Source organism: Rhizoctonia solani, chromosome 11 (genome assembly GCF_016906535.1).
Source record: "Rhizoctonia solani chromosome 11, complete sequence".
Lineage (NCBI taxonomy): Eukaryota > Fungi > Basidiomycota > Agaricomycetes > Cantharellales > Ceratobasidiaceae > Rhizoctonia > Rhizoctonia solani.
This window is the reverse complement of record NC_057380.1, coordinates 1,716,196-1,739,306: the sequence shown is the minus strand read 5'-3', so window position 1 is coordinate 1,739,306 and position 23,111 is coordinate 1,716,196. Positions and strand designations below refer to the sequence as shown.

Genomic DNA, 23,111 nt, shown 5'->3' with positions numbered 1-23,111 from the left:
CAAACAAGGTGAAATTCAGAATACATTTCCAAGCAGACTAGGATACACAATTCAATCTTTCACCCGTTCTATCACCACCCTGGTGGTACAGCAACGCCACCCAGTACACCAGTCGCCTGGGGAGGAGAAAACTGCTGAGTAACACGCCCGCTGGCCGTCGTTTGGGGCTTAATGTTCTTGCCAGGGAGACCGACAAACGCGCGAGGTGCAGCAGCAACAGGGAGTGGAGCCTGTAGTGGCCTGTATGCTGGTACAGGTGGTACCGGAACGGCGGCCCTTGTAGGTAACGGCCCAGCATCATCTCCACGCGCCCATGACGCACCCGAGAACCCGCTCGTATGCGTCACGCCCGAGACAATACTGGCCCGATATAATTCTCGCGCATCCACCTTTTGCCATTCCCCATCACGAAGCACTTCAAACTGACCGGTTCCCGTCCCAGTAGTTCCCGAAGAATAAGTGCTATCCCTATCCAGTTGTGGCCGAGCTTGAGTCTGAGGTTGGATCGACAAGTGGGATGGCTGAAGATCAAATGTAGAAGGCAGTTGCGAACGCCTGACTTCTTCCCACTGAGGGAGCTCGCGACGGACAGAATCTGGTTCTTCTTCGGACGAGTATCTCGGAATGTCATGGTCAAACAGCATAGGATCCGTCGAACGGATAGTGGGCGCAGAGCTCGTGTCAGTGCTCGATTTGCTTCGCATAGAAGCACTACGAGCGACATTCCCCTCTCCCCAAAAGTCGGATCTGTTGGTGACATACGGATTGACCGAATATCCAGCTGGGCGATCGTTGCTCAGTGTGGTACTACGGGAGACGGCAGCCGCTGGTTGTACCGGGAACATCTGTGAAGGGGGCTGAGGGACTCCGCCATGGCCAAAGGCGACGGAAAAAGTCGGGAGCTCTTCTCCAGCCCGCTGAGCCGGAAAGCCAACCTTTTCCGGGTCAGGCATGGCGTCGGTGAAATCACCACTAGGAAGGATCTGCTGAGATTGCACTTGGTAAAGACCAAATATTAGCCATATTTGATAGGAGTACTGGCCGGAAATTTTCACTTACAGAATAGAGCTAGACCTGTATGGAATGTATTGGTGAGATGGAGTTCCGAATTGAATTTGGGCAAGTCAGTCCAGTGCCTCATAGAGTCAAAGGATCAACGAGCCAGGGCTGCTTACCTTTCTTGAAGTTGTACCTGCAAACGATAGCAAGGCCGGTGGTTGCGACCAAGACCACAAATGATGTGACGGTCATTGCTGCGAAAAACGGCCAGGTAGCAAATGACCATCGATAAACGTCTGAAGCAAACATGGCAGCCCAGGCCGTGATGAAGAGCAAGCTGATGATCAAGAAAGCGTGCATCATGAGTTTGTTCTCCCGGCGGACGCCAATCCAACCGAGGATCAACCAAGGGAGTAAAAGCTAGGTATGCTAAACTAAGTGTCGCCTCGGACACAACAAAGGGGTCGAACGCTTACCAAGATGCTTGTGATGAACACCCCTTTGTAAAGCCCCTGGTGTTCCGCGAAACAAGCAATTGAACCATTGAGAAGCTCATCGACCCAGAGAGCACTGGATGTGACGAAGAATAAACTGCGCATTGCAGATGGATACTGAACGCCAGAACAAGACGATAGGCCCGATTCATGACTCTGGAAGCGCCGATACGCTTGAAAGTTTGCCACCCATAGACCTACGTATTTCCCTTTGAATTAAATAGGAAACTGTTACAGAATAGGAATAGACTGACCTTGCAGACCCTCCATGACAAGATCGTCATTGTGATCAAGAAGACTGCATTGAAGACCACGATTGGAATCTAGTAATGAAAAGTTTGTATCGAATCTCGGGAGGGTTAAGGTCGAAAATTTACCTCGTCTGTTGTGCGATGAGTAAAGTATTCGGGAAGCACGTCGACTCCTGAGCAAGCTCCACGAACGATCGTTTCTCCGTATTGTGCTCGGAACGAAGCAGACCGTGCCATCTGGAATGCGGACCACCCTGTAGAAAGTGCTTGCGTGAATAGTCCCGCGACCCTAGTACATCAAAACGTTTAGTGTATTCGATTGAATCAAGAAGCAAGTGTGCTCACATGTGAGGGACACTCTCGTTGAGAATCTATGGGTTTCGAGGGCGAATCAATAATGAATTCAATCAGTTGAAAGGAGCAGCTTACAGCGACCACACTCATTCCCAATAACCAGACCTGGAACCCGATCATGGCAAGATCTTCCCGAGCAAAATCACGCAGCACTTGCGCGGGCCATGACAAGGCGAGTGCACATCCGGGAGAAAGTTCTACGTCACCAAAGGTAGCTGCTAAACCGAAGTGAATTCAAGGTATGCCACAGTTTGGTCCAACCGGTGCTTACCGGTACCGTTCCCGGCCATGATTTGCTGATCGCCCATCCCGGGGCCAACCAATCCAGATATCTTGACGGAGACGAGAATAGGTTTGCCTCGGTTCACTGTTATGCGCCTTAGTATCACTAACATATCGATACATCCAGGTACATACTATTCATTGGGACAGTCGAATTCCCGGCCAGATTCCCGCTTTGGTGTTTCTTCTCGTCATCCGAGTCGACTTCGAATCTCCAGATGGGTGTAATTTTGACATCTTGTTCGTCCGAGATGAAGGGTGACCGGGCAGTTAGGTTTCTTGAACGCTTGGTACGTCTCGAGTGACGAGAAACAAATCGCATGGGATCGACGGCTCGTGGGGCGATTGGAATATATTCTAATGTTGATCCTTCTAGAGTGCGCTTGAGTAGAGAGTTAGTTATGGGAGCGACGCGTGCACGGCGAATGTGTGTTTTGAGATCGGGATGAGATTCATCGATGTCGACAGAGGATGATTGGGAGGGGACGCGAGGTTGAGAGCGAGGCAGGGAAAGTGGCTAATTCCAAACGTATCAATTATGAACCAAGTATAAGAGGTGACGCATTTACCCTAAGCTTCTCCCTATCGAAGACCTTCCTTGTGCTATCTCTGCTCTCAGAGACAGTGGACCTCTGCTTGAGTGCTCGCCTTCGCACGAAGTGAGCTGAGATAACCCCCGTATCATTGTCCGAGCCCGAGTCCGACGATCCAGAGCCTGGTCTCGGTCTGATAAGGTTTTGAATGCCAGTCGGCGCGGTGGGACCGGTTGTTGTAGAGGTCTCGGAAGGGAACGAAGTGAATGTTGAAGATGTAGGTGAATCATGAGGGCTACTGGTAGATGCGACAAAAGATGTAGTAGTTATAGAAACAGAAAGAGAAGTAGTTGTGCGTCGGGAAGTTGAAGATAAAGTCGGCGTCGAGCTGACAAGTGTAGGTGCAACAGGAAAAGTTGAAACTGAATTGGAAGTTGAGGATGCAAAAGTCGAAGATGCGCGCGTTGACGAGAACGAGACAGTCGGTGCTTGTACGGGAAGAGGCGACGTTGTCTTGTCGTCGTCAGAATCCGAGCTCGATTTGTTGTTGTTGTCATCACTTTCGGAACTGGGAGAAAGGAAGTCTTCGACCTGCGGAATCAATCGCACTAATTAGATTTTTTTCCAATATAGATCCGCCGTGAAGCTTTGCAACTAGCCATGCGCAAGCTCGTTGTTGGCAATGCGTAGTCGAGCCGACTCACAGTGTCATTGACCAAGCCCCGACTCTGGCTCCATAGTACATCACAGACATCTTTCCCCGTAAACCCGAATTGGCCGGGAATGCCCCTGCACAATGTGAGTGTCAGATCGGTTGTTCGTACTTGAGGAACCCGACGCTTGTTCTCCACGAGAGCGAATTTCTATTGGACGCATTGTCAGTATTATTGTATTGTGAGGCGATTGATAATCGTCCAAACAGAGTAACAAAGGAGCGGAGAGACTTACGTCCATTGTGAGCTTGGCCTGCTCGAGGATGTGGGTAACCAAGTGCCGAGCATTGACATTGATTGCATGTGCGGCTAGTTGAAGGATGACTTGGAGCACGCAGTGGACGACGGAGAGCACAAAGTAGAGTGTCGTGAGCTTGTTCAGTGTCAGTCGGGCATACTTGGTGGCAAACCAATGTCCTTGTCAGCCGACATGGTCTAAAATGGAAACAAAAAAGGCTTGGCCACGTACGACAAGCTTAACTTGGGCGGGGACTGGGATTCGAGACAAGATTTGCTTAGCACGCATATTGATAGTGAAACAGACCACCGGGGTAAAATACAAGAAAAATCAAGCAGAAAAGAGAGTTGTCACCAGCTGCACGGACAGATGAAAGCGGGCTGGCGTCGAGCCAGGCTGGAAGAGGATAAGGAAACAAGGAGAGAGGATACAAGAGGATAGTCACCGCCAAGCACAGAGAGCGACCAGAGCCCTGAAAGAACTACCGAATGGAGACCCGCAAGCGTCACGTGACATATGAACACACTCAGTTGCCAAGGTCGCTAACCTCGGCCCTAAAAATACGCGTTCGTAGCTGAACTATTACGATATAGTTCCACTGGTATCCACCCGATATAGTGTTCGCTGGCAAGGCATCAGACATTGCATGGCTACTCGAAGTCATATTTACTCACTTTCCAAACCCTCCCACGTAGAATACAGCCTAGTAAAGATGATCTCAGCCTCGAGGCTCTGCTATGCGATGCTACACTTACTTGAGGATCGAACCGTGCCCACCACGCCACATGAGGCGCTCCAGGACGCCCGGGTACCCACCACTTTGCGTCAGGATGTTTAGCCAAAAAGCACTCTGACATTTGACGGGCCTCCAGGTCGGCTATAGGGATATGAACATGTTCAGCCAGTCGATCGATTACCACACACAAGAAGGTAAGACAGGCAGGCCACCAAAGTCGGAGCCGTTCACATGTCGCCACTGGAACAAGTCATGGGCCAGATAATACGAATCTCAGGTTCGTGAGATATTCCCCGCGACCGGGTAATTTAAAAGGGACGTAGGACAGCCGTGGAGGAACGAAGGCTGGACAATGACGTACCTTCCGTGTCTCCCTCGCCTGTCACACCATAGAAAACGGTGACATTCCCCATCAACGCAACTCGCGCCGTCGCTGCCGGGCCTCGCTCAGCCGCTTTCGCTTGCCAGCCGGCAAACATGCTTTTGCCCCAACCCCGCCATCCCGTCCTAACGGGGTTTTTCTGATTGCTCGGCGGGTCCCGATTCACCATTCCACTGAGCGGAGTTGGATCATCCCAACCACTCATTGGGACCTGATCTACCCCCACATCGAACCCTCCCACGTCCGGCTCAAATCCATTCGGTGACTCTCCGACCCTGACCGTAAAGCTTGCCGTCTTACCAGGTGTACTGGCTACATTACGCGCATTCTGGGAAATGGGAAAAAACAGATAGGAGAGCGAACCGTTCTTGTGGCAACTATCATCAATGTATTTCATCCCAGAGCAATAGTGTAAAGGACAACAAGTTGTCAAACGATCCGATAAAGTCAGCTTAGTCATAAATTAGGATCTTGACAAGACCAACCTTGCGTAATACTCCATCAAAGCAAAAGGGTGACCTGAATGTATTGACCCATAGCAGTCAATCCAACATCGCCACGAGGAACAATGGTCAAAAATAACTCTCGTGTACTCACCAGCAAGTCCAGCGATACGGTAATCAGAAGGATAAACCGTGGCGAGAGTCCCGACCGACTCACGCTTGACAAGCTCTCGAGATAGCCGTGCTGTTGGAATACGAGTCCCAATGAAGCAAGCCACGAACGATCCAATAATCCAAGCAAACCGTGCCGGTTAGGGCCGGTGAACATTGGGCAATCAACCGAGGTCGATGTGCGTTACGATCCAAAAGTGCAAGAGTTTGTGCCGATTGGGTAGAGCGGCATGTCAGAAAGGCGGGCCGGATAGAGCGGAATGAATTTGGCAGGTGGCAGGCGGGTGTGCGAGCGAAAATCCCAGTTTGCGTGGTTTGTTGAGAATATGTAAAGGAAAAAACAAACCGTTTGACAATGCAAAATAACACAGAAGAAACGCTTGTCAGTTATACTGGTACTCTAGAGCATGGAATAAGGCAGGGCCGAGTCCGTAAGCCACTTTCTCACAGCTGAGCAGAAGCTGATTTTATCCATCCTTTCGGCGTGTAAAATGAGGAAGTTGTATCTCCCGCATATGAGTATGAACTTCAGGACAACTCTCCGCATTTGCGGATGATGGTTGACCGACTTACCGGCATCCTCGACGGTTTCCCACCCAAGGCTCAGGCTGAAAATAGAGTATAAGATACCAAGAGATAGAACACGCATTATAGATGTGTGTTTTTTCAGGTCTTTAACCAAGGAGAAATAATATGTGCAGACAATTCGATAGCAAGTAGGCAGTCGTCGTCAGATGGATAATTAAGGCAGGAGGATCGTCTTCCTAATGAAATGCAAATTAGTGATAAGATAAGTGTAGGCTTGGTGATTGCACGTGATTTCCCAACAAACGTATACTGGCTTTATCCACGCAATCGACCAAACAGCGGGCTAAGTTTACGTATTCGTAATCATAGGTAATGTCAAGATGAGCTTTGAGGAGCGACGCCCTCCAAAATAATATTGAAAGCAGCGTACCGACAATTCTAATAGCTCTACACCACCAGGATGCGGTTCCGCTTCTGAGAAGTAGATATGCACCTACTTTGGCACTATCAGTGGGGTTGCATTACCGCAAACAGATACCTATGTGAATGCCAGCTAGTACTAGTGAAGTTTCATTCGTCTCCATAGTCATGCCCCCAGCCACATCTCACTATCAACTAGACTTTTCTCCCTCCCTCCCTCCCTGAATGACCAGCTGATGAGCCCAGCGTTCGAAGGCACTCCACACGACACTGAGCCGAGGGCGAAGATTCGTGATCGTGATCACATAAGTTCTCCAAATGTCATTCCATACTGGGGACTCGGAATGACACACTAAACGCAAGGGCTTAATGTGTCCTCGTGTTTTTCAGTAGCTACCCACCAATCAGTCAGTATTTGTTGTATGTCTGATTCGATTTATACATTTGTCCATTTTTCGCGGCTCTGCCATCCCGAGCCTTCGAACCAGGTAGTTTCAGCTTTGGGTGATTCGGCCAATGTCCTTAGGCCGCCTGCGAGCTCTCTCACCTGCAATCGTGCCGCGTACAGAACGCACACATCCCATATACGAAAGTGCCAGAATAAAGCACGGTTTGAACAAATAAAATGAGGTATCCGACAATCTGACTATTAATCATATCTATAAATACTCTTGCCACAAATGTTCTTGTTGTAACGGCAAATTTATTAAGTTGAAACTTTGTTGGTAATATACTTTATCCCAACTATCCCCGAACTAAGAAACGATTCCACACAGGTATCTTTACAACACATTTTAGTCCATGCGACTGTATCCTATTAAAGCTTGCTCTCGACAAACCCATCATATTTTTATAGCATGATATGTTTCATGCCAAACATACAGGTTTGATCAATTCCAACAGCCTATATATGCAATATCACAGAAGTCTTTTCTAGCTTCTAAAGATTATGAGGACTGGAGGTCATCCAGCTGACTTTCTAATCCGTATATGAACAGATTAAGTTGCTTAATCATGAGTCACGTTTTGATTTCAATTCCTTCACTGTGGTGTGATAAGATCCTGGAAATCAGTACATCAGTAAAAGATTCATTTTTTCAGTAGGATATGGCCTGAAAATTACAATGTTAGTACGCCTCCCTCAGCATGAATCAGACTATGAAAGAATTGATACCTAAAATCAGTATGTATTGATCTTGATTTCAGCTCAATTTTCACTTAAACACACGCACTGATTTTCAGCATTATAACCTTGTACAGTGCTTGGGAGCAAGTTGTGTTCTCGTCACTGTCATGGCTCAACTAGACCATTAGGTATACTTGCAAGCTTTGTCCTCGACCAAGGTACTCTACCATGCTTTCTTCTTTGACCTGACTCAGTGATCTGCGGCCGCTCAATCAACGGAGCGGCAACGAAACCTTACAGTAATAAACGCGTATATAACGTAATGCATGGCAGGTCATAGTCCAGCGCAACCTTTCTATTCAAGACGTCTAGGTGAGTTACGTATTCCTCGCAAATTATGTTAGGTATTCCTGAGAGTTTCAATGCTATACCGCTATCGATTTTCTCCATGCATGTCCTGTTTATGACCAATTAACTTGGTCTGATCACAGTCAAGTTAGCCAAATATTACAATATAAACTACATTGTAACATATACCATGTAATCTCAACAGTTTATAGCACTGGGAAGAAGTCAACTAAAGTTACATTGGAAGTGACGTTACTGTATTCTGCAACCCCGCTCATCTGTCGGCCTACATGTGCCACCCGGTCGAGTGACGGGCTTCGATGTATGAAATTGCTGCATCTATTCGAATACTGTAGATACACGAATTCGTGGGACCATCTGTCAGCTTCGCGGTATATAGCTACGAAGAATATGTTTGCTCTTGTAGGATCTTTGCATATAAAAGAGGCCCGAGAGGCGGCGAAGGTCTCACAATAAGCTTCAACACCTAAAGCTATGGATACCGACTCGTCTTGTCTCATTCAATGCTCTGCAGCACTTGGCGCACTAATGGTGAATCTCTACTTGCTTAGTCGTTGGATGTATATTTATTTACACGTCCTTTTAGGTGGTTTTTTACGTAGCTCCTTACTTGCTTGATCCGTACAACTACCGCCATCGATTCCCTGGACCACCTTTGGCTGGGTTCACAAATTGGTGGATGTACCGCGTTGTGCGGGCCGGTAACCATAGTGAGATTGTAAAGCAGCTACACGCGAAATATGGTAGTCATATGTATCCGTTCCGTTCGTATATTCAGTCGCTGATGTTCTCCGTAGGTACTTTTGTGCGACTTGGACCTAATCATATCAGCATTTCCGATCCAGATGCTCTAGAGGTATGATATCCAATATGCCGCCAATCCCCCCCGAGGTTTTCAAGCACTAAAGAAAAAATTCATTAGACAGTGTATGGGCATGGCAGTGGGGTTCTGAAATCCGACTTTTACCATTCGTTCCGAAATGGTCCCAACACGAATACGTTTAATACACAGGATAAGGCTGAACACTCTAGTAAGTGACCTGGATATTAAGTAAAGATAATGTCGCGAGCTCAGAATCCAGAGAAACGCAGACGCCTAGCCAATGCCTTCAGTCCGCAGAATGTCCTTGATTTCCAACCCCGAGTGCGCAATCTTATTTGGCAGCTGTGTGTACAATGGGACCTACGATGCGAGGAAGCTGCTCGCGGAACCTCGGGTCCCAACTGGGTTGCAAACAATGGGCGGGCAACAATGAATGTTTGCGCTCGTGAGTTACATCCGCATTGAACCCTAAGTATGATTATAGTATCAACTCACACGTATATAGAGTTCTCCTATCTTGCGTTCGACATTATTGGCGATCTCGCGCTAGGATCTCCATTCGGGCTTATTCAGGCTCAAACAGATTCTTCACCATCTATCGAGTCTATCGATGCATCTGGACAACCCGTGCGCGGGACAATGCGAGTTCCAGTAATTGAAACGATAGCTGGCGCAGCATTCACTGGCATGACAGTAGGCGTATTCCCTTCGTGGGCACATAGGCTCCTTCGATTACTCCCGTGGAACATTTCAGGGACCAACAATAGGATAAATCTCTTAAAGCTAGCCACAGCTTCGGTGGAGGCAAGAATCAAACGAGGTTCTATAAAACTCAGAGTATGGAGGGCGCGGTATCGACCTGGTCGACAAACTCCTTGAAGCAAAGAATGATGACGGTAGTCCCTTGTCTGCTAATGAGTTGTATGCGGAGGCTGTAATGCTGCTTGTTGCTGGAAGCGACACAACGAGCAAGTAAGTAGCAATGTGCTAGTCATTTGAATTTGGCTAACTATACTTTCTTAGCACACTGAGCTCCTTATGCTACCACTTGGCGATTCATCCGGAGGTCCAGCGAGAATTACAAGCTGAACTCGATCTCCATGTCCCATATGACTCATCCGAAGAAACTAGTGGCAAGGCGCCGCCAAACGATGCGGTAGTTTACTATGAGATGATAAAGAACCTGCCTTACTTGGATGCATGTATTAAAGAGGCATTGCGGATCCATTCGACGGTCGGCACAGGCATGCCTCGGACTGTTCCATCCGGGAAGACGATCACCGTTGCTGGCCAGACGTTCGAGGCAGGGAGCGTAATTAGTGTTCCCTCATACACGACCAATCGATCAAGCGTCTGGGGGAATGACGCTAGTGATTTTCGGCCTGGACGTTGGCTGGAAGACGGTGCTGGCACTCTGAACAAATACTTCGTGCCATTCTCAATAGGACCAAGGTCAGTTCTACTGGTTAATATACCTTTGATTTACAGTGTGCTAACAATATTAAACGCTTACAGAGCCTGTATCGGCCGGAACCTGGCGTATATGGATCTGATGTTGATTGTGGCTACCCTATTTCGTCGTTATCAAGTTGAGGCACTTCCTACGACCAAGGTATGAGTAATTATGATGCGTACACGACCCTCGATTATATCAATATTAACAACGCCGCATACAATTAGATCGTTATTCGTGAAGCATTCGCACGACAAACGGCCAAATGTGAAGTCAGTATCCGTCGGAGGAGTGTTCCATGATAGGGCTGCGCTTCTATTGCCACGGGAAACTATTGATCGTGGCTACATCATGTGTCCGTGACCTGATTCTGTAATATTGACTAGTAAACCGATAGTATCCAGTAAAATTACTTGTTACCGCATTAGAAATAAAAATATCAGAACTCCCAATCAAGGTGAAGAACCATAGTTTAGAAATCGACTGAGACGTGTCGGCAAATGAGCTTTCTAGGGATTTATTATTTCATGTCCCTGGACTTCTGGAAGATTACAATAATTATAAGTTCCGTAGATCAAGGCGTCTCGCACTGTACATACAAATTATCATGGTAGTGAGAACCTGAAGTTATATATCCCATATCTATGCGCCAGTAGGCTCGTCACACGGCCAAGTTGGTATGGTTCGGGTATCCGACCAAGATTGCTGACCTATTGGGAATATTAAATAAATATGTTTTATATAATCGGGCTTGAATCTACGGGCGTACGATCGTAAACATGCTGATTGTGGCCCATCATATGATCTCCGGCGGTTTACTAATATAACTCAGTGTATCTGTGATTCCAGATACAATTTTCAGAAATCAATCTCTCATATATACCTATATATAGGGCAGAAGGTACTAGCTAAAGTATATACTGCAGTATAAGTACCTTCATCGCGATAGTTCTATAGGTTGCAGCTTATAACTATAGGCGAATGGTTCCCTGTGTACGAATTTCCCACCATAATATAAGAGGGATGAGGCAAAATGTGGTACAGCCAGCGACAAGCGGAAATTGTGCACTCGACTGTGCCTATCAAACGCAAACTGGCTGAGTGAACTATTTATCCTCTTCTCCACGTAAATCATTAATAGACTATAGACTCAAATATGACCTCTGCACGCTCATCTCTTCGCCCTTGGAGTTAGAGCTCCGATCCATATCCGAGCCTTTATGATAAATGTCTGACAAACGGAAAGACAGATGAATTCGAGGTGCTCTTTCTCTACCAGTACAAATAAATACTAATTATTATATTATTAAGGCTTACAACTAAGCGATGATCAATACAGTTATTGTCTCATGCTGGAATTTGACTGAAGTAGGTTAAAGGAGACCAGGCCCAACTACAACTGGCTTTACTTTTTGCAGTTTGCTAATGGTGTCGTCGCTCAGCTGTAGGTGAGCCTGAAATTTTCAGGCAGTGAGCACAAAATTATTCACCTGAAGAAAAAAACCGAGCAGGCACACCTTGACCATATCAGGCGGTGTGAGCGCCAGCCATTGATTCAGTGAAATGTCTTCATACTTGTCGGAGTTGAAAATTTCAAGGAGCTTGAGCGTTGTGTTTCCAATGTTCTCAACATAGTGCCCGAATGATGGCGGGACATAACCTGGGTTGGAAGTTGTTGAGATCTTGGAGGACCCAACGAAGAAATGCCCTACCGATATCTCCCGGTTGATAATTGAAAGTGCGTGCGTTACCCTCAGCTGCAAACACAGTGATGCGGGCATTTCCCTCACTGGATAAGAGAGTCAACGGCTTAGATTATGAGCGTTGCTTTATTAGATAATGACATAAAGTAAGACCATTCGGGTTGGGTTGGATGCCACTAGCGAGTGTCCCAGTCAGTTCTCTATTTTGGGAAAAATGTGATTCACTCACATGAAGTTCACGCATTCCTCCAACCTCAACAGTCACCTATACGAAAAGATAAAGTGAGTATTGAAGCAATGTAATTGCCACTCAGTTGCATACCTCTGCAAGTGCAATAGTCTTGCTGACTTTGAATGTGCGTGAATCGACGACCTTGACTGTTCCACCCGGAACCTAGCAGAACTGTTTAGATATTGGATTCCGAATCAAGTTTGGTGCGAACATACTTCGGTGGCGTTGATCTTGCTGGCAGCAAACGTGTAAGGTAAAGTAGATACACCTTGAGGGCTCTTGACCCCTTCTTCTTCGGGAGTACCCGTCGGTACCGCAGTTGGGATCATATACAACTCGCGGTCAGGAATGTGATCAAAAGCTGAGGCATTGACCTTGAAGTTCCGGCTCAAGACTTCCTTGGGGATATGGGATGCCCAGTCTGTAACCGAGAAAGTAGAATCTTCACTGAATTCCCCATCGTCGAAGACCTACAAAGGAGAAGTGAGAGTAGTGAAAATGGAAGGCATATAATGCACATACAAGGAGGAATTCACAGCCGTCAGCGGTGTCATTAAGGCCCTGAAGGACATGGGGGATACCGGGTGGAAAGTACCAAAGATCTCCCGGATACTATATCGGAGGGTAGTTCAGAGAATAATAGGACTACTTCTGGGTACATACAACATCAGCTATATAATTCTGGCCTTCAGTGTTCACGACAACAATACGGCAGCTTCCCTATAATATCCGGACTCGCTGTCAGGCAGCCAAAGTTAACCGAAAGATAACTACACACCTCCAGGATATATGCCCACTTAATAAATATAATCATGACGTCATCGATATTGAATATTTGCGAATACTAAATTACTATATGATGCACCTACCTCCGCAGTGATATGCCAATGCATTTCACTATCAAACTGTCAATATGGATAATTTAAAATACTAGCATGACGCACCGCATCGTTCCTGCTTTCAGACGCATATTTACACCAGCTATAGTTGTCGCGATTGGCATCGAATGGACTACGTATAGTTTGTCAGGAGTCTAAATCATCACGCTGCCACCGCCCACGATGTACCGTTCTGCTGACGCGCCCAACCGCCATCCTGAATACGGTTGTGTGACAGACTGAATGGCCATTTGACGTTCTCGCTGAGTGTTGATAGGTTAGATAGCCACTGATGCTAATGTACTGGGTACTTACACCGAACCGCTATCTGTAGTTGGGGGTGCGAGGATGTCAGGGTTCTGACGATCGAGCTCGACGTTCTGAGGGCCAAGGATGTTTGCGCCTCTCGATCCGCGAATGGGCTCTGGTAATTCGTTCTGAAATTTATCAAGGTATGACTCGTTCAGATCTTCCGAAGCGTATGGGACTGTTGGGCTAGGATACAATGAGTCGGTCGTCGGTGAAGGTCCTGCAGACTTGGACGAGAATATAGTAGTGGGAATCCTTTGTGGCCGATGGTTTCGTATCTGCAGCCGGGGCCGGGGCACCAAGAACACCCGTGGAAAGAGCTAGAGCTAGAGCAAGGGACATACGCATGGTGAAAACACTATCTTTTAAGAAAGTAGAAGAGTTGATTCTGTTGATGATGGATCAACCAAGAAATACGAAAGTTTATATACCAGATTCCAGGACCAGTTTGTTGAATAGAGCGTGCCATAAGATAGACTTGTACGTTGGTGCAATGTATTGGAGGGCAACAATAACCGAACCAAGAAGCAAATCAGGATCGCCCCGAGTACAAAGTCCGCAGACGCGTAAGGGTAGGCCGGCGCCGGAGGCCGTATATTATTAATTCCCCACATCTCAAGATGTTGCAGTTGCTATTCCTAGCTGGCTTGAACAATTATATACAAGATGCTGAAAAGCAGGGGACGCATGGAGCGCATGTAAATTGACTGAATGGTGTGGCGTGTCCGAGAAGCAGTGAATATCATCTATGATTACGACCTGTATCTATATCTGTTGCGTCGGCCGTACATTTAATTAGAACATCTGCAAATTACGAAATCCAGAACTACACAATCAGATTATACGGGAGTTAGTCACCAGTAGATATACATAGTTCTATGATAGTGTGGCCAAAGGGAGGGTGTATGGAGAGGCCACCGCAATGGGCGCTTGATGACGTGCTGATTCCAGGCTCAGTCATCCGTAGGAATCACGCATTCCTATTCAATGAAAAAGCTTGAAGAGGAGATATTTTGAAAAAGATCGACAGTATACAACTGAGGTTGACTTGTCTGCTGGAGTGACCATAATGGATATGCCTGGATCACGCCTGGGTCGGATATTAATATCTTGATCTGTCCCAGAGTAACGAGCGTCACGTGACTCGTGGAGAACCTTTCGAGGACAAGGCTGCCCACAAGCAGAGCCCATTATCAATTGCAGAAAATAGATGCACTTAGTATGAAATTGGGGCCTTAGTAAATTATGTATTCAACCACACAAAAGATTGGAAAAGAACAATAAAGTGAGCATACCCTATGACACCCATTGTTATTGCAGCAATGTTAATCTATGAAGTGTAGAGCAAGACCTGAACTTGGCAGGGGTATCCAAGCGTGGTTGCGTCAATGTGGTCTGTGATGAATGGGGATGCGCCGTTTATGGCTGATAAGGTGTATGAGATGTTGATGAAGGCTGGGAAGGTTGGGAATGGAGAGCAGTCCATTATGCTGCTGCAGGGCTACGCAAGAAGGTTGGGGAGAAGGAGTTTGGGCAGTGGGTGCTGTATATCCACATTAGTTTGTAATCACAAAATGTAGTCTCAAAGATTTTATCATCTTGCCATGTTTTATGATAATTTACTTAGGGTTATTGTGCTATATGGTAGCATACACGCAGTGCATTCAAATCAATATAGTCTTGTAGTATACCGCATGCATTTGCAAGTTTTCCAATTTATGCTTCCGCAGGAAAGGGCTGCTTTCCAAGAGTAGTTTCTGGCTACGGATGATATACTCAATCAGCATTGTTGTCTGTAAAATGAATATGTGTTTTAAAAAATACCCCATTACGTGACAATTCCAAGACAAAGTGCTGGTTGCATTTTGGATCATAGATTCATGGATATTGTTGTACACCACTGTAAGGTGGGTACACGCTGGAGGAGGCAGGCGCTTAAGGCCATACTACTACAAGCTACACTGGTCTAACTTAACTAACTAGGCTAAACTACTGCTGCTTAGGGCAGACTTCTACTGGGATCTATGTACAAAGGGGCCTTAGGCCTGGGAGGTGTGATAGGTGAATGTAGGGGGGTGAGCATGTGAACTACTTAGGGGGCCTGCTACTTAGCTGGCTGGCTACCTTCTCTAATGAGTAAGAGACAAGGTAAAATTGACTTGGGGTCTCCAAGCAATTTCCCTGCTGTATATATAGAAGTAGGCGCACTATTTACATGGTCTGTGCGCGTGTGAAAAGAAGTACATGTGTGAAATGAGAAGCGTGCTGCAGGCTGCGCAGAAGCGTGGATTTCTCCTAAGCGCCCTTGGCACGGCATCTTGGCGCAGCATCTTGGCATAGTAAGCGCCAAGATCACGTGATCAAAAAACATGAGATATCAAGTCCATAAAAAATACTAAAAATAATAGAAGAATCCGGCAAATCCAGTGGTATAATTCAGGAGGTTGTAACAGATATTGATACAAATGGATACAATGCCAATATAAAGCTCAAGGATCAAGATGTGTGTTGTAGACACACTCAATACCAGGGAATTTATTCCCATTTTCTCGGATTTAAACAAAGCCAAACGGACAACATTTTCAATCACGTGACTTCGGCGCTTATATCATATGCTAAGCGCCGAGCCACGTCCCCACCCGCGCTTACCTCAGCACACGTAGCCACCTCCACTTGATGACATCATTATGACACATCAGTGACACGTATGCATGAGTAAGGCTGACTGCGGAGCGGGGTTCTTATTGGATTAGGTATTGCATATAATGTATTTGTAATTAGTCTCACTGTAGAATATATAAGGAGGCCAACCAACCATGGTAACACCCAGGTTGATTACCTCTTGTTGCATCCCACCACTGTACAAGGGCCTTAAGCCCAGTAACCTACTTAGTCACTCAGTACACACCGCCTTAAGCAGCCTCCTTGTTGTAGTTACATAGCTGATCATTGCCCTTACGGCCTTGGTCACCGTAGTATAGCTGGTTGCCGTTGTAGGATAGCTTGCCGCCGCCTTACGCGGTTTCTCACTTAGATACATCCGGCCGCAAGCGCCCCCTTCCTTGATGTCCTTACAGACGTCTAGGACAATGTGCAGGCTTCATGATGTGGCCAAGTATAACTTGAGTAGGTATACTTTGGAAGCAAGAATGTGATGCCTGGATCCTTTAGAAAAATCAGGTAAGAGTTGTAAAATGAGCTGGAAAGGACACGCACAGAACGTACAAAAAGCTGTACTAAAAACCTCATTATCTGCCGTAAAATAGTACTCAATGTAGAAAAGTTCAAGAACATAAAGTAAGGTTTGTTGCAAGTTGCTGAATTAACCTTGTTGGGACATGTGGTGGAGTGTAGATGGGTGGAGACTCATATACCCGTTTCAGGATAGATATGCAGCAATTCTAGCTGTTGTAGACACACTCAATACCAGGGAATTTATTCCCATTTTCTCGATTTTAAACAAAGGCAAACGGACAACATTTTCGATCACGTGACTTCGGCGCTTATATCATACGCTAAGCGCCAAGCCACGTCCCCATCCGCGCTTACCTCAGCACACGTAGCCACCTCCACCTGATGACATCACTATGACACGTCAGTGACACGTATGCATGAGTAAGGCCAACTACGGATTGGGGTTCTTATTGGTTATGGTATTGCATATCTTGTATTTTGTAATTAGTTCTCCTCTGTAATATATAAGGAGGCCAACCAACCATGGTAACACCCAGGTCAATTACCTCTTGTTGCATCTACCCATTGTACAAGGACCTTAGGTCCAGCAATTACTTAGTTACTAAGCTTTAGGTTGCCTTAAGCAACTTCTTGGTTGTACTTAGCTAGCTTGCCATTGCCCTTATAGGCTTGGTTGCCGTAGTATAGTTGGTTGTTGTAGGTAGCTTGCCCACCGCCTTAAGCGGTTCTTACTTAGTCTTACCGGCCGCAAGCGCCCGCCTCCTTGACGTCCTTACAGACGTCTAGGACACTAGGTAATCGACCTTAAGTTGGTTGCAAACCGTGCCCACCAAGCACAACCACTCATACCAACAAACGAGAAGGCCCCCTGTACTAGCACAAGGGAAAACACCTGATTGGGCTTGCCTTTTGCTATCAATAATCAAACTAGCGTTGGCCCCAGGTAGTACCAAATTGCTATAAGGCAGACGGGTTCTAATCGTCCGCATACCCAAGGTTGCCGCACCTGTTACCAGCAACCTCAGACAGCAGATACACCTGCTTGCAGAAACAAGACCCTACATTACGCCCGCCCACGGCTGTAATTAGCGGCACTTACTGTCCAACGCTAGGTTGTTTGACGCAGAGGTTTAGCGTTTGCATAGCAAAGCGCTCATAAGTCCTGATATAGGCACCCCTGGCTATACAGCCCTCATTCCCCACCACTTGCCCATCATTACCTCGCGCACCCCCACTCGCTCCTTGTCGCGTGCATCTTCTCACGCTGGCCGCTCCTACCCGCCAACACATACCATGGCAACCCGTTCCCGGCCAACCTCTTGAACCCGCTCCCCAATCAATCAAGGAGAGTTGGAACCCCACCTTCCGGCAGCCCCCTATGTCAAACTTGGGGAAGTCTCCCTCGAACGGATCACAAGCCTCCTCCTTGGCCTCCTTGGCCAAGTTGAGCATCTTGAGCGGAAAGTGGAAGAAGTCCAAGAAGCAGGGGTTGAGGCCCGCACCAATCTTGAGAACATCTCTCAAGCCGTCAATACTGTCAAGGATGGGCTTAGAAGCCTCCAACTTCACGGGCCCCGGACCCCAGAAGATACAAAACCCCCGGCCGTGGAAGCAACGCCACGCCCCTTTTCAAAAGCCAACCCTATTGGATTGACTAGTTGGGTCTCATTCTGGCCCAAACCATCCAAGGGGCTCCCCGCCTTTGCCCAACCCACTCCTGTCCAAGCAGTGCCCCCGCGAGTCCCATCTCCCCCTACATCTCCGCGTCTCCAATCCCCGATTGGAGCACCTGCCCCTCTCCCTCTGGCTCCAGCAGCCCACTACCCCGCTCCGGTCAAGGTTGACCACCCCAATGCCTACACAGGCAAAATAGGAAGCAAGGCAAAGCAGTGGCTGACCAGGATGCTGGCCTGGACCCGCCTTAACTTGCGGATGTTCCCAACCGATCAGGAGGTTCTATCCTTCCTCCTGATGAACATGAAGGACTCCACCAGGGCATGGGCCCATCCACACCTTGACCAGCTTGGATCACACTGGGCTATCATTCAAACGGTCGAGGGCTTCAAAATGGAATTCCTGGCAGCATTTGGCAACCCTGACGCCACAAGGGCCGCTGAGCGGAAAATCACCACCCTCACCCAGTCCGGCACTTGCGCAGACTATATCACAAAGTTCAGGACCTTGGCCATGGAACTGGACTGGAATGACGCGGCCCTTTGAGGCCAGTTTGCCCGTGGCCTCCATTGGGAGGTCAGCCGTCAAATTGCAACCCGCGAGCACCGCCCCCGTACCCTCTTAGAGCTGCAAAATGCAGCACTTGTCATTGATAACGCCCTCCGTGAGGAGTGTGCTAGCCATCCACCAAAGGATAATAAGTCTAGCAGACCAACTAACCCCGCAAGGGGGATGAGTACCGGCCAGTCAAACACCGGTTCTAAGAAGCTCTCCAACAACCCAAACTTTGTGTTGGAAGAAGAACAAAACCGCCGCCGCGCCGCCGGCGCTTGCATCAAGTGCGGCAAATTAGGTCACAAGTTTGCGGAATGCCACACGGGCTGGAAGGCCACCCCTATCAAGGATAAGGGGAAGGCTAAAGAGACCGCCAAGATTGGCAAAGACTCCAAGTACCAATTGGGAAAAGATAAGGGTACCTGCTGCCGCGCGCAAGGACCCCAAGGACTCTGTGCTTGTTGAAATATGTAATATATTGAATAGTAAAAATAGAATCTCCCCACTCTTCACTATTTCAATCAAGCCAGAGAAACAAGCGGACCCCTTAGAAGTCCTGATAGATTCAGGCGCCACATCATTGTTCCTACACCCACACACTGCTGAGGCATTACGCCTACCCCTCATAGACCTCCCTACACCCCGCACCGTTACTATGCTTGATGGGTCGAGCCCCCAGGCTGGCAAAATCTGGAAGAAGGCCATACTGACCTTTTCCTTTGATGGCAAACAAATGACAGAGACCTTCCTAATCTGCAACACAGGATCTCACGCCGCTATCCTAGGATTGAAGTGGTTAGACGCCCACAACCCGGAGATTGATTGGAATCTGCGCACCCTCTCCTTTCCTCACCCCACCGGAACAAGTAACCATTGCCGAAGAGGAGGAAGCCAACAAAAACCCTCTTGAAGGAGTACCCCCTGAGTACCATCAGTATGCTAAGGTATTTGGGGAAGAAGAATTCAACAAGCTCCCTCCGCACCGGCATTACAACATTGGAATCAAGCTCACGGAAGAAGGGCCCCTCAACTCCCCCCTCTACAGTATGACAGACGCTGAGTCCGCCACACTCAAGGACTGGCTCAGGGACGAGTTGAAAGCTGGGAAGATCCAACCCAGTAAATCCTCAATCAGTTCCCCCGTCATGTTTGTTCCAAAAAAGGATGGTTCCCGCCGATTAGTAGTTGATTACCAACGCCTAAATAACCGGACAAAAAAGAACGTTTACCCGCTACCCCGTCCTGATGACCTCATGGCCCAGCTCTGCGGCGCCAAGATATTCACCAAATTAGATCTAAGATGGGGTTACAACAACGTCCGTGTCAAGGAGGGTGACGAATGGAAAACTGCCTTCCAAACAAAGTATGGCCTTTACAAGTCCCTGGTGATGACCTTTGGTTTAACAAATGCCCCCGCCGCCTTCCAGCACTTCATGAACAAACTGTTCAAGGATTTATTGGATGTATGCGTCATCATCTACCTTGATGACATCCTCATTTACTCCAAGGATAACGCTTCCCACACCCGGCACGTCCATGAAGTCCTACGGCGCCTTATGGAAAATCAACTGTTTTGTAAAGCCTCAAAGTGCACCTTCCACGTGACATCTGTGGAATACCTGGGTATTATTGTCTCGGATAAAGGCTTCAGTTTGGATAAGCTCAAAATCCAGGCTGTCCAAGAATGGCCTACTCCTACCAAAATCAAAGAGGTTCAATCATTCTTGGGATTTGCCAACTTCCTCCGCCGATTCATTGCCAATTTCAGCCACATGGCTAGGCCGTTACACAACCTAGTCAAGAAGGACACTCCTTGGAAATGGGATACAAAGGAACAAGAAGCTTTCCAAGGGTTGAAGGACGCAATCACCAACGCCCCTGTCCTCTGCCATGCGGACCCTGCCAAACCCTACTTCCTGGAAACAGATGCATCCGGCGCGGCCCTTGGTTCTATACTCAGTCAACGGCAGGAAGATGGTTGCTTACACCCCCTTGGTTTCCTCTCTGAATCATTCAAAGGAGCCAAGCAGAATTATGACACACACAATAAGGAGCTCCTAGCAATCATTTGCTCCTTTGAGTACTGGCGCATATTCCTGGAAGGGACTCTATACCCCATCACCGTATTCACCAATCACTGTAACCTGGAATACTGGAAAGAATCCCGGACGTTCAACCGCCGCCATGCAAGATGGCACCTTTTATTGGCCGGATACAACTTCCAGATAGTATACCGTCCCGGCAAACAATCCGGTAAACCCAATGCCCTGTCACAACGTTCTGACCATGCGGACATTCCCCCTGCCAATCAAACCATGCTACCCAACCCCGTATTCACCAACGTTGCCCTAGTCACCCCTGAGAGGGAGCTCCAACGCCAAATCAAAGGCGCCCTTGACCAAGACAAATCACTAGAGGAAATAACAATTCCTCCAAAATGAGTCAAAGGCACCCCTGTCCATCAAACGCGCGTTCAAAGATTACAAAATGGAAGCGGGCCTACTCTTCTACCAAGGACAAATTGTGGTCCCTGACGTTGGAACGCTGAGAACGGAACTACTTTGTATCTTCCATGACAGCCCATTGGCTGGACACCCTGGGAGGCAGCAAACGTTAGAATTGATCTGCAGGAATTACTATTGGCCTGGCATCCGCGCCAACACCTATTGGCACGTGGATTCCTGTGAAACCTGCCAGCGTATTTGCAAACCAAAGTATGCTTCAATTCCCCTGCAGCCACTAGAAATCCCATCCAGACCCTGGCAACATATCTCTTATGACATGATAGTAGATTTGCCCAAGGACGGGAATTTTGACTCCATCTTGGTTATCATTGACAGCTTCACTAAGTACGGCATCTTCATCAAATGTTCAAAAAAGTTGAAAGCGCCCAAACTAGCAGACCTATTCCTGGAAAATGTCTGGAAACGCCATGGGATGCCGGAAAAGACGATATCAGACAGGGGAAGGGTGTTCAACAATAAGTTCCTAAAAGCCCTGTACAAACGCTTAGGAATAGACCCCCACTACTCTTCAGCCTATCACCCCCAAAGTGATGGACAGACAGAACAAGTAAACCCGTCCATTGAACACTTCCTAAGGGCATACTCTGGCATCAACCAACGGGACTGGACAAAGTGGCTCCCCATGGCGGAATTTGCTTACAATAATGCCGTACACAGTAGCACCGGAAAAACTCCTTTCAAAGCCCTGTACGGATGGGAACCCACCTTAACCCCATCCAACGTACCAACAGATGTTCCAGAAGCAGACAACCTTGCCCAGGCAATGGAAGCCCAATGGAAGGAAGTAGAATCCGCCTTACAGCAATCTAAGCAACGGATGGTAGCTGGAGAAGACGGAAACCCAGTAGAATTTGAGATTGGAGAGGAAGCATGGTTGGACTCCAGAAACGTAAACCTCAAGACCCTGAGCCCAAAGCTAACCAAGCAACGCTTAGGACCATTCAAGGTCATCGAGAAGATCTCCAACCGCGCCTACCAACTCAAGCTACCTCCAACTATGCGTATCCACAATGTTTTCTATGTGGGGCTCCTATCCAAGGTCAAAAGGGACAAGAAGCGCACCTTTGAAAATTGCCCCCCACCAGTCACCATAGACGGAGAAGAGGAATATGAGGTGGAAGGGATCACTGATGCCAAAGAAAGGAACGGAGAATGGTTCTTCCAAGTCAAATGGAAGGGTTATGGGTCAGAAGAAAACACATGGGAACCCCAAGAAAACTTAAAAAACGCCGAAAAAAATTTTAGAAAAATACAAAAAAGACATGAAAAAGAAGGCCCTTGGCGCTGCCAAGGCCCTTAGAGGGGGGGCAGTGTCGTAGACACACTCGATACCAGGGAATTGATTCCCATTTTCTCGATTTTAAACAAAGGCAAACGGACAACATTTTTGATCACGTGACTTTGGCGCTTATATCATACGCTAAGCGCCAAGCCACGTCCCCATCCGCGCTTACCTCTGCACACGTAGCCACCTCCACCTGATGACATCACTATGACACGTCAGTGACACGTATGCATGAGTAAGGCCACTACAGATTGGGGTTCTTATTGGTTATGGTATTGCATATCTTGTATTTTGTAATTAGTTCTCCTCTGTAATATATAAGGAGGCCAACCAACCATGGTAACACCCAGGTCAATTACCTCTTGTTGCATCTACCCATTGTACAAGGACCTTAGGTCCAGCAATTACTTAGTTACTAAGCTTTAGGTTGCCTTAAGCAA

The 23,111-nt window shown here is 47.5% G+C and overlaps 6 protein-coding genes across 6 annotated transcripts; 4 read left to right on the top strand and 2 right to left on the bottom strand.

Moving 5' to 3' along the window:
- Positions 1 to 71: 71 nt before the first annotated feature.
- On the bottom strand, positions 72 to 5,187 carry RhiXN_10564 (pyridoxamine 5'-phosphate oxidase family protein; the record flags this gene model as incomplete). The annotated part of the gene is made up of 18 exons (XM_043330380.1): positions 72 to 997; positions 1,060 to 1,074; positions 1,176 to 1,419; positions 1,476 to 1,610; positions 1,748 to 1,816; positions 1,871 to 2,033; positions 2,090 to 2,115; positions 2,174 to 2,313; positions 2,370 to 2,465; positions 2,516 to 2,897; positions 2,950 to 3,504; positions 3,618 to 3,776; positions 3,862 to 3,999; positions 4,412 to 4,418; positions 4,474 to 4,488; positions 4,539 to 4,567; positions 4,620 to 4,741; positions 4,962 to 5,187. The coding sequence occupies 18 exons, from the start codon at positions 5,185 to 5,187 to the stop codon at positions 72 to 74; spliced, it is 3,447 nt and encodes a 1,148-aa protein (XP_043184477.1).
- Positions 5,188 to 8,513: 3,326 nt separating this feature from the next.
- Positions 8,514 to 10,617, top strand: RhiXN_10563 (cytochrome P450 family protein; the record flags this gene model as incomplete). The annotated part of the gene is made up of 10 exons (XM_043330379.1): positions 8,514 to 8,570; positions 8,626 to 8,782; positions 8,837 to 8,895; positions 8,962 to 9,070; positions 9,122 to 9,307; positions 9,368 to 9,555; positions 9,701 to 9,834; positions 9,886 to 10,314; positions 10,378 to 10,474; positions 10,543 to 10,617. The coding sequence occupies 10 exons, from the start codon at positions 8,514 to 8,516 to the stop codon at positions 10,615 to 10,617; spliced, it is 1,491 nt and encodes a 496-aa protein (XP_043184476.1).
- Positions 10,618 to 11,688: 1,071 nt separating this feature from the next.
- Positions 11,689 to 13,785, bottom strand: RhiXN_10562 (oxalate decarboxylase; the record flags this gene model as incomplete). The annotated part of the gene is made up of 15 exons (XM_043330378.1): positions 11,689 to 11,769; positions 11,833 to 11,975; positions 12,028 to 12,104; positions 12,172 to 12,194; positions 12,248 to 12,283; positions 12,341 to 12,412; positions 12,466 to 12,720; positions 12,773 to 12,862; positions 12,914 to 12,970; positions 13,029 to 13,046; positions 13,120 to 13,147; positions 13,195 to 13,261; positions 13,318 to 13,391; positions 13,444 to 13,565; positions 13,633 to 13,785. 15 exons carry the CDS (start codon positions 13,783 to 13,785, stop codon positions 11,689 to 11,691), a joined length of 1,296 nt encoding a protein of 431 aa, XP_043184475.1.
- Positions 13,786 to 17,925: 4,140 nt separating this feature from the next.
- RhiXN_10561 (Retrotransposable element Tf2 protein) lies at positions 17,926 to 18,852 on the top strand (the record flags this gene model as incomplete). The annotated part of the gene is made up of 2 exons (XM_043330377.1): positions 17,926 to 17,935; positions 18,005 to 18,852. The coding sequence occupies 2 exons, from the start codon at positions 17,926 to 17,928 to the stop codon at positions 18,850 to 18,852; spliced, it is 858 nt and encodes a 285-aa protein (XP_043184474.1).
- Positions 18,853 to 19,038: 186 nt separating this feature from the next.
- RhiXN_10560 (Retrotransposable element Tf2 protein) lies at positions 19,039 to 21,302 on the top strand (the record flags this gene model as incomplete). Its single annotated transcript, XM_043330376.1, has 3 exons — positions 19,039 to 19,256; positions 19,357 to 19,653; positions 19,679 to 21,302. The coding sequence occupies 3 exons, from the start codon at positions 19,039 to 19,041 to the stop codon at positions 21,300 to 21,302; spliced, it is 2,139 nt and encodes a 712-aa protein (XP_043184473.1).
- Positions 21,303 to 21,348: 46 nt separating this feature from the next.
- On the top strand, positions 21,349 to 22,705 carry RhiXN_10559 (integrase core domain protein; the record flags this gene model as incomplete). Its single annotated transcript, XM_043330375.1, has 2 exons — positions 21,349 to 22,564; positions 22,632 to 22,705. 2 exons carry the CDS (start codon positions 21,349 to 21,351, stop codon positions 22,703 to 22,705), a joined length of 1,290 nt encoding a protein of 429 aa, XP_043184472.1.
- Positions 22,706 to 23,111: the final 406 nt, after the last annotated feature.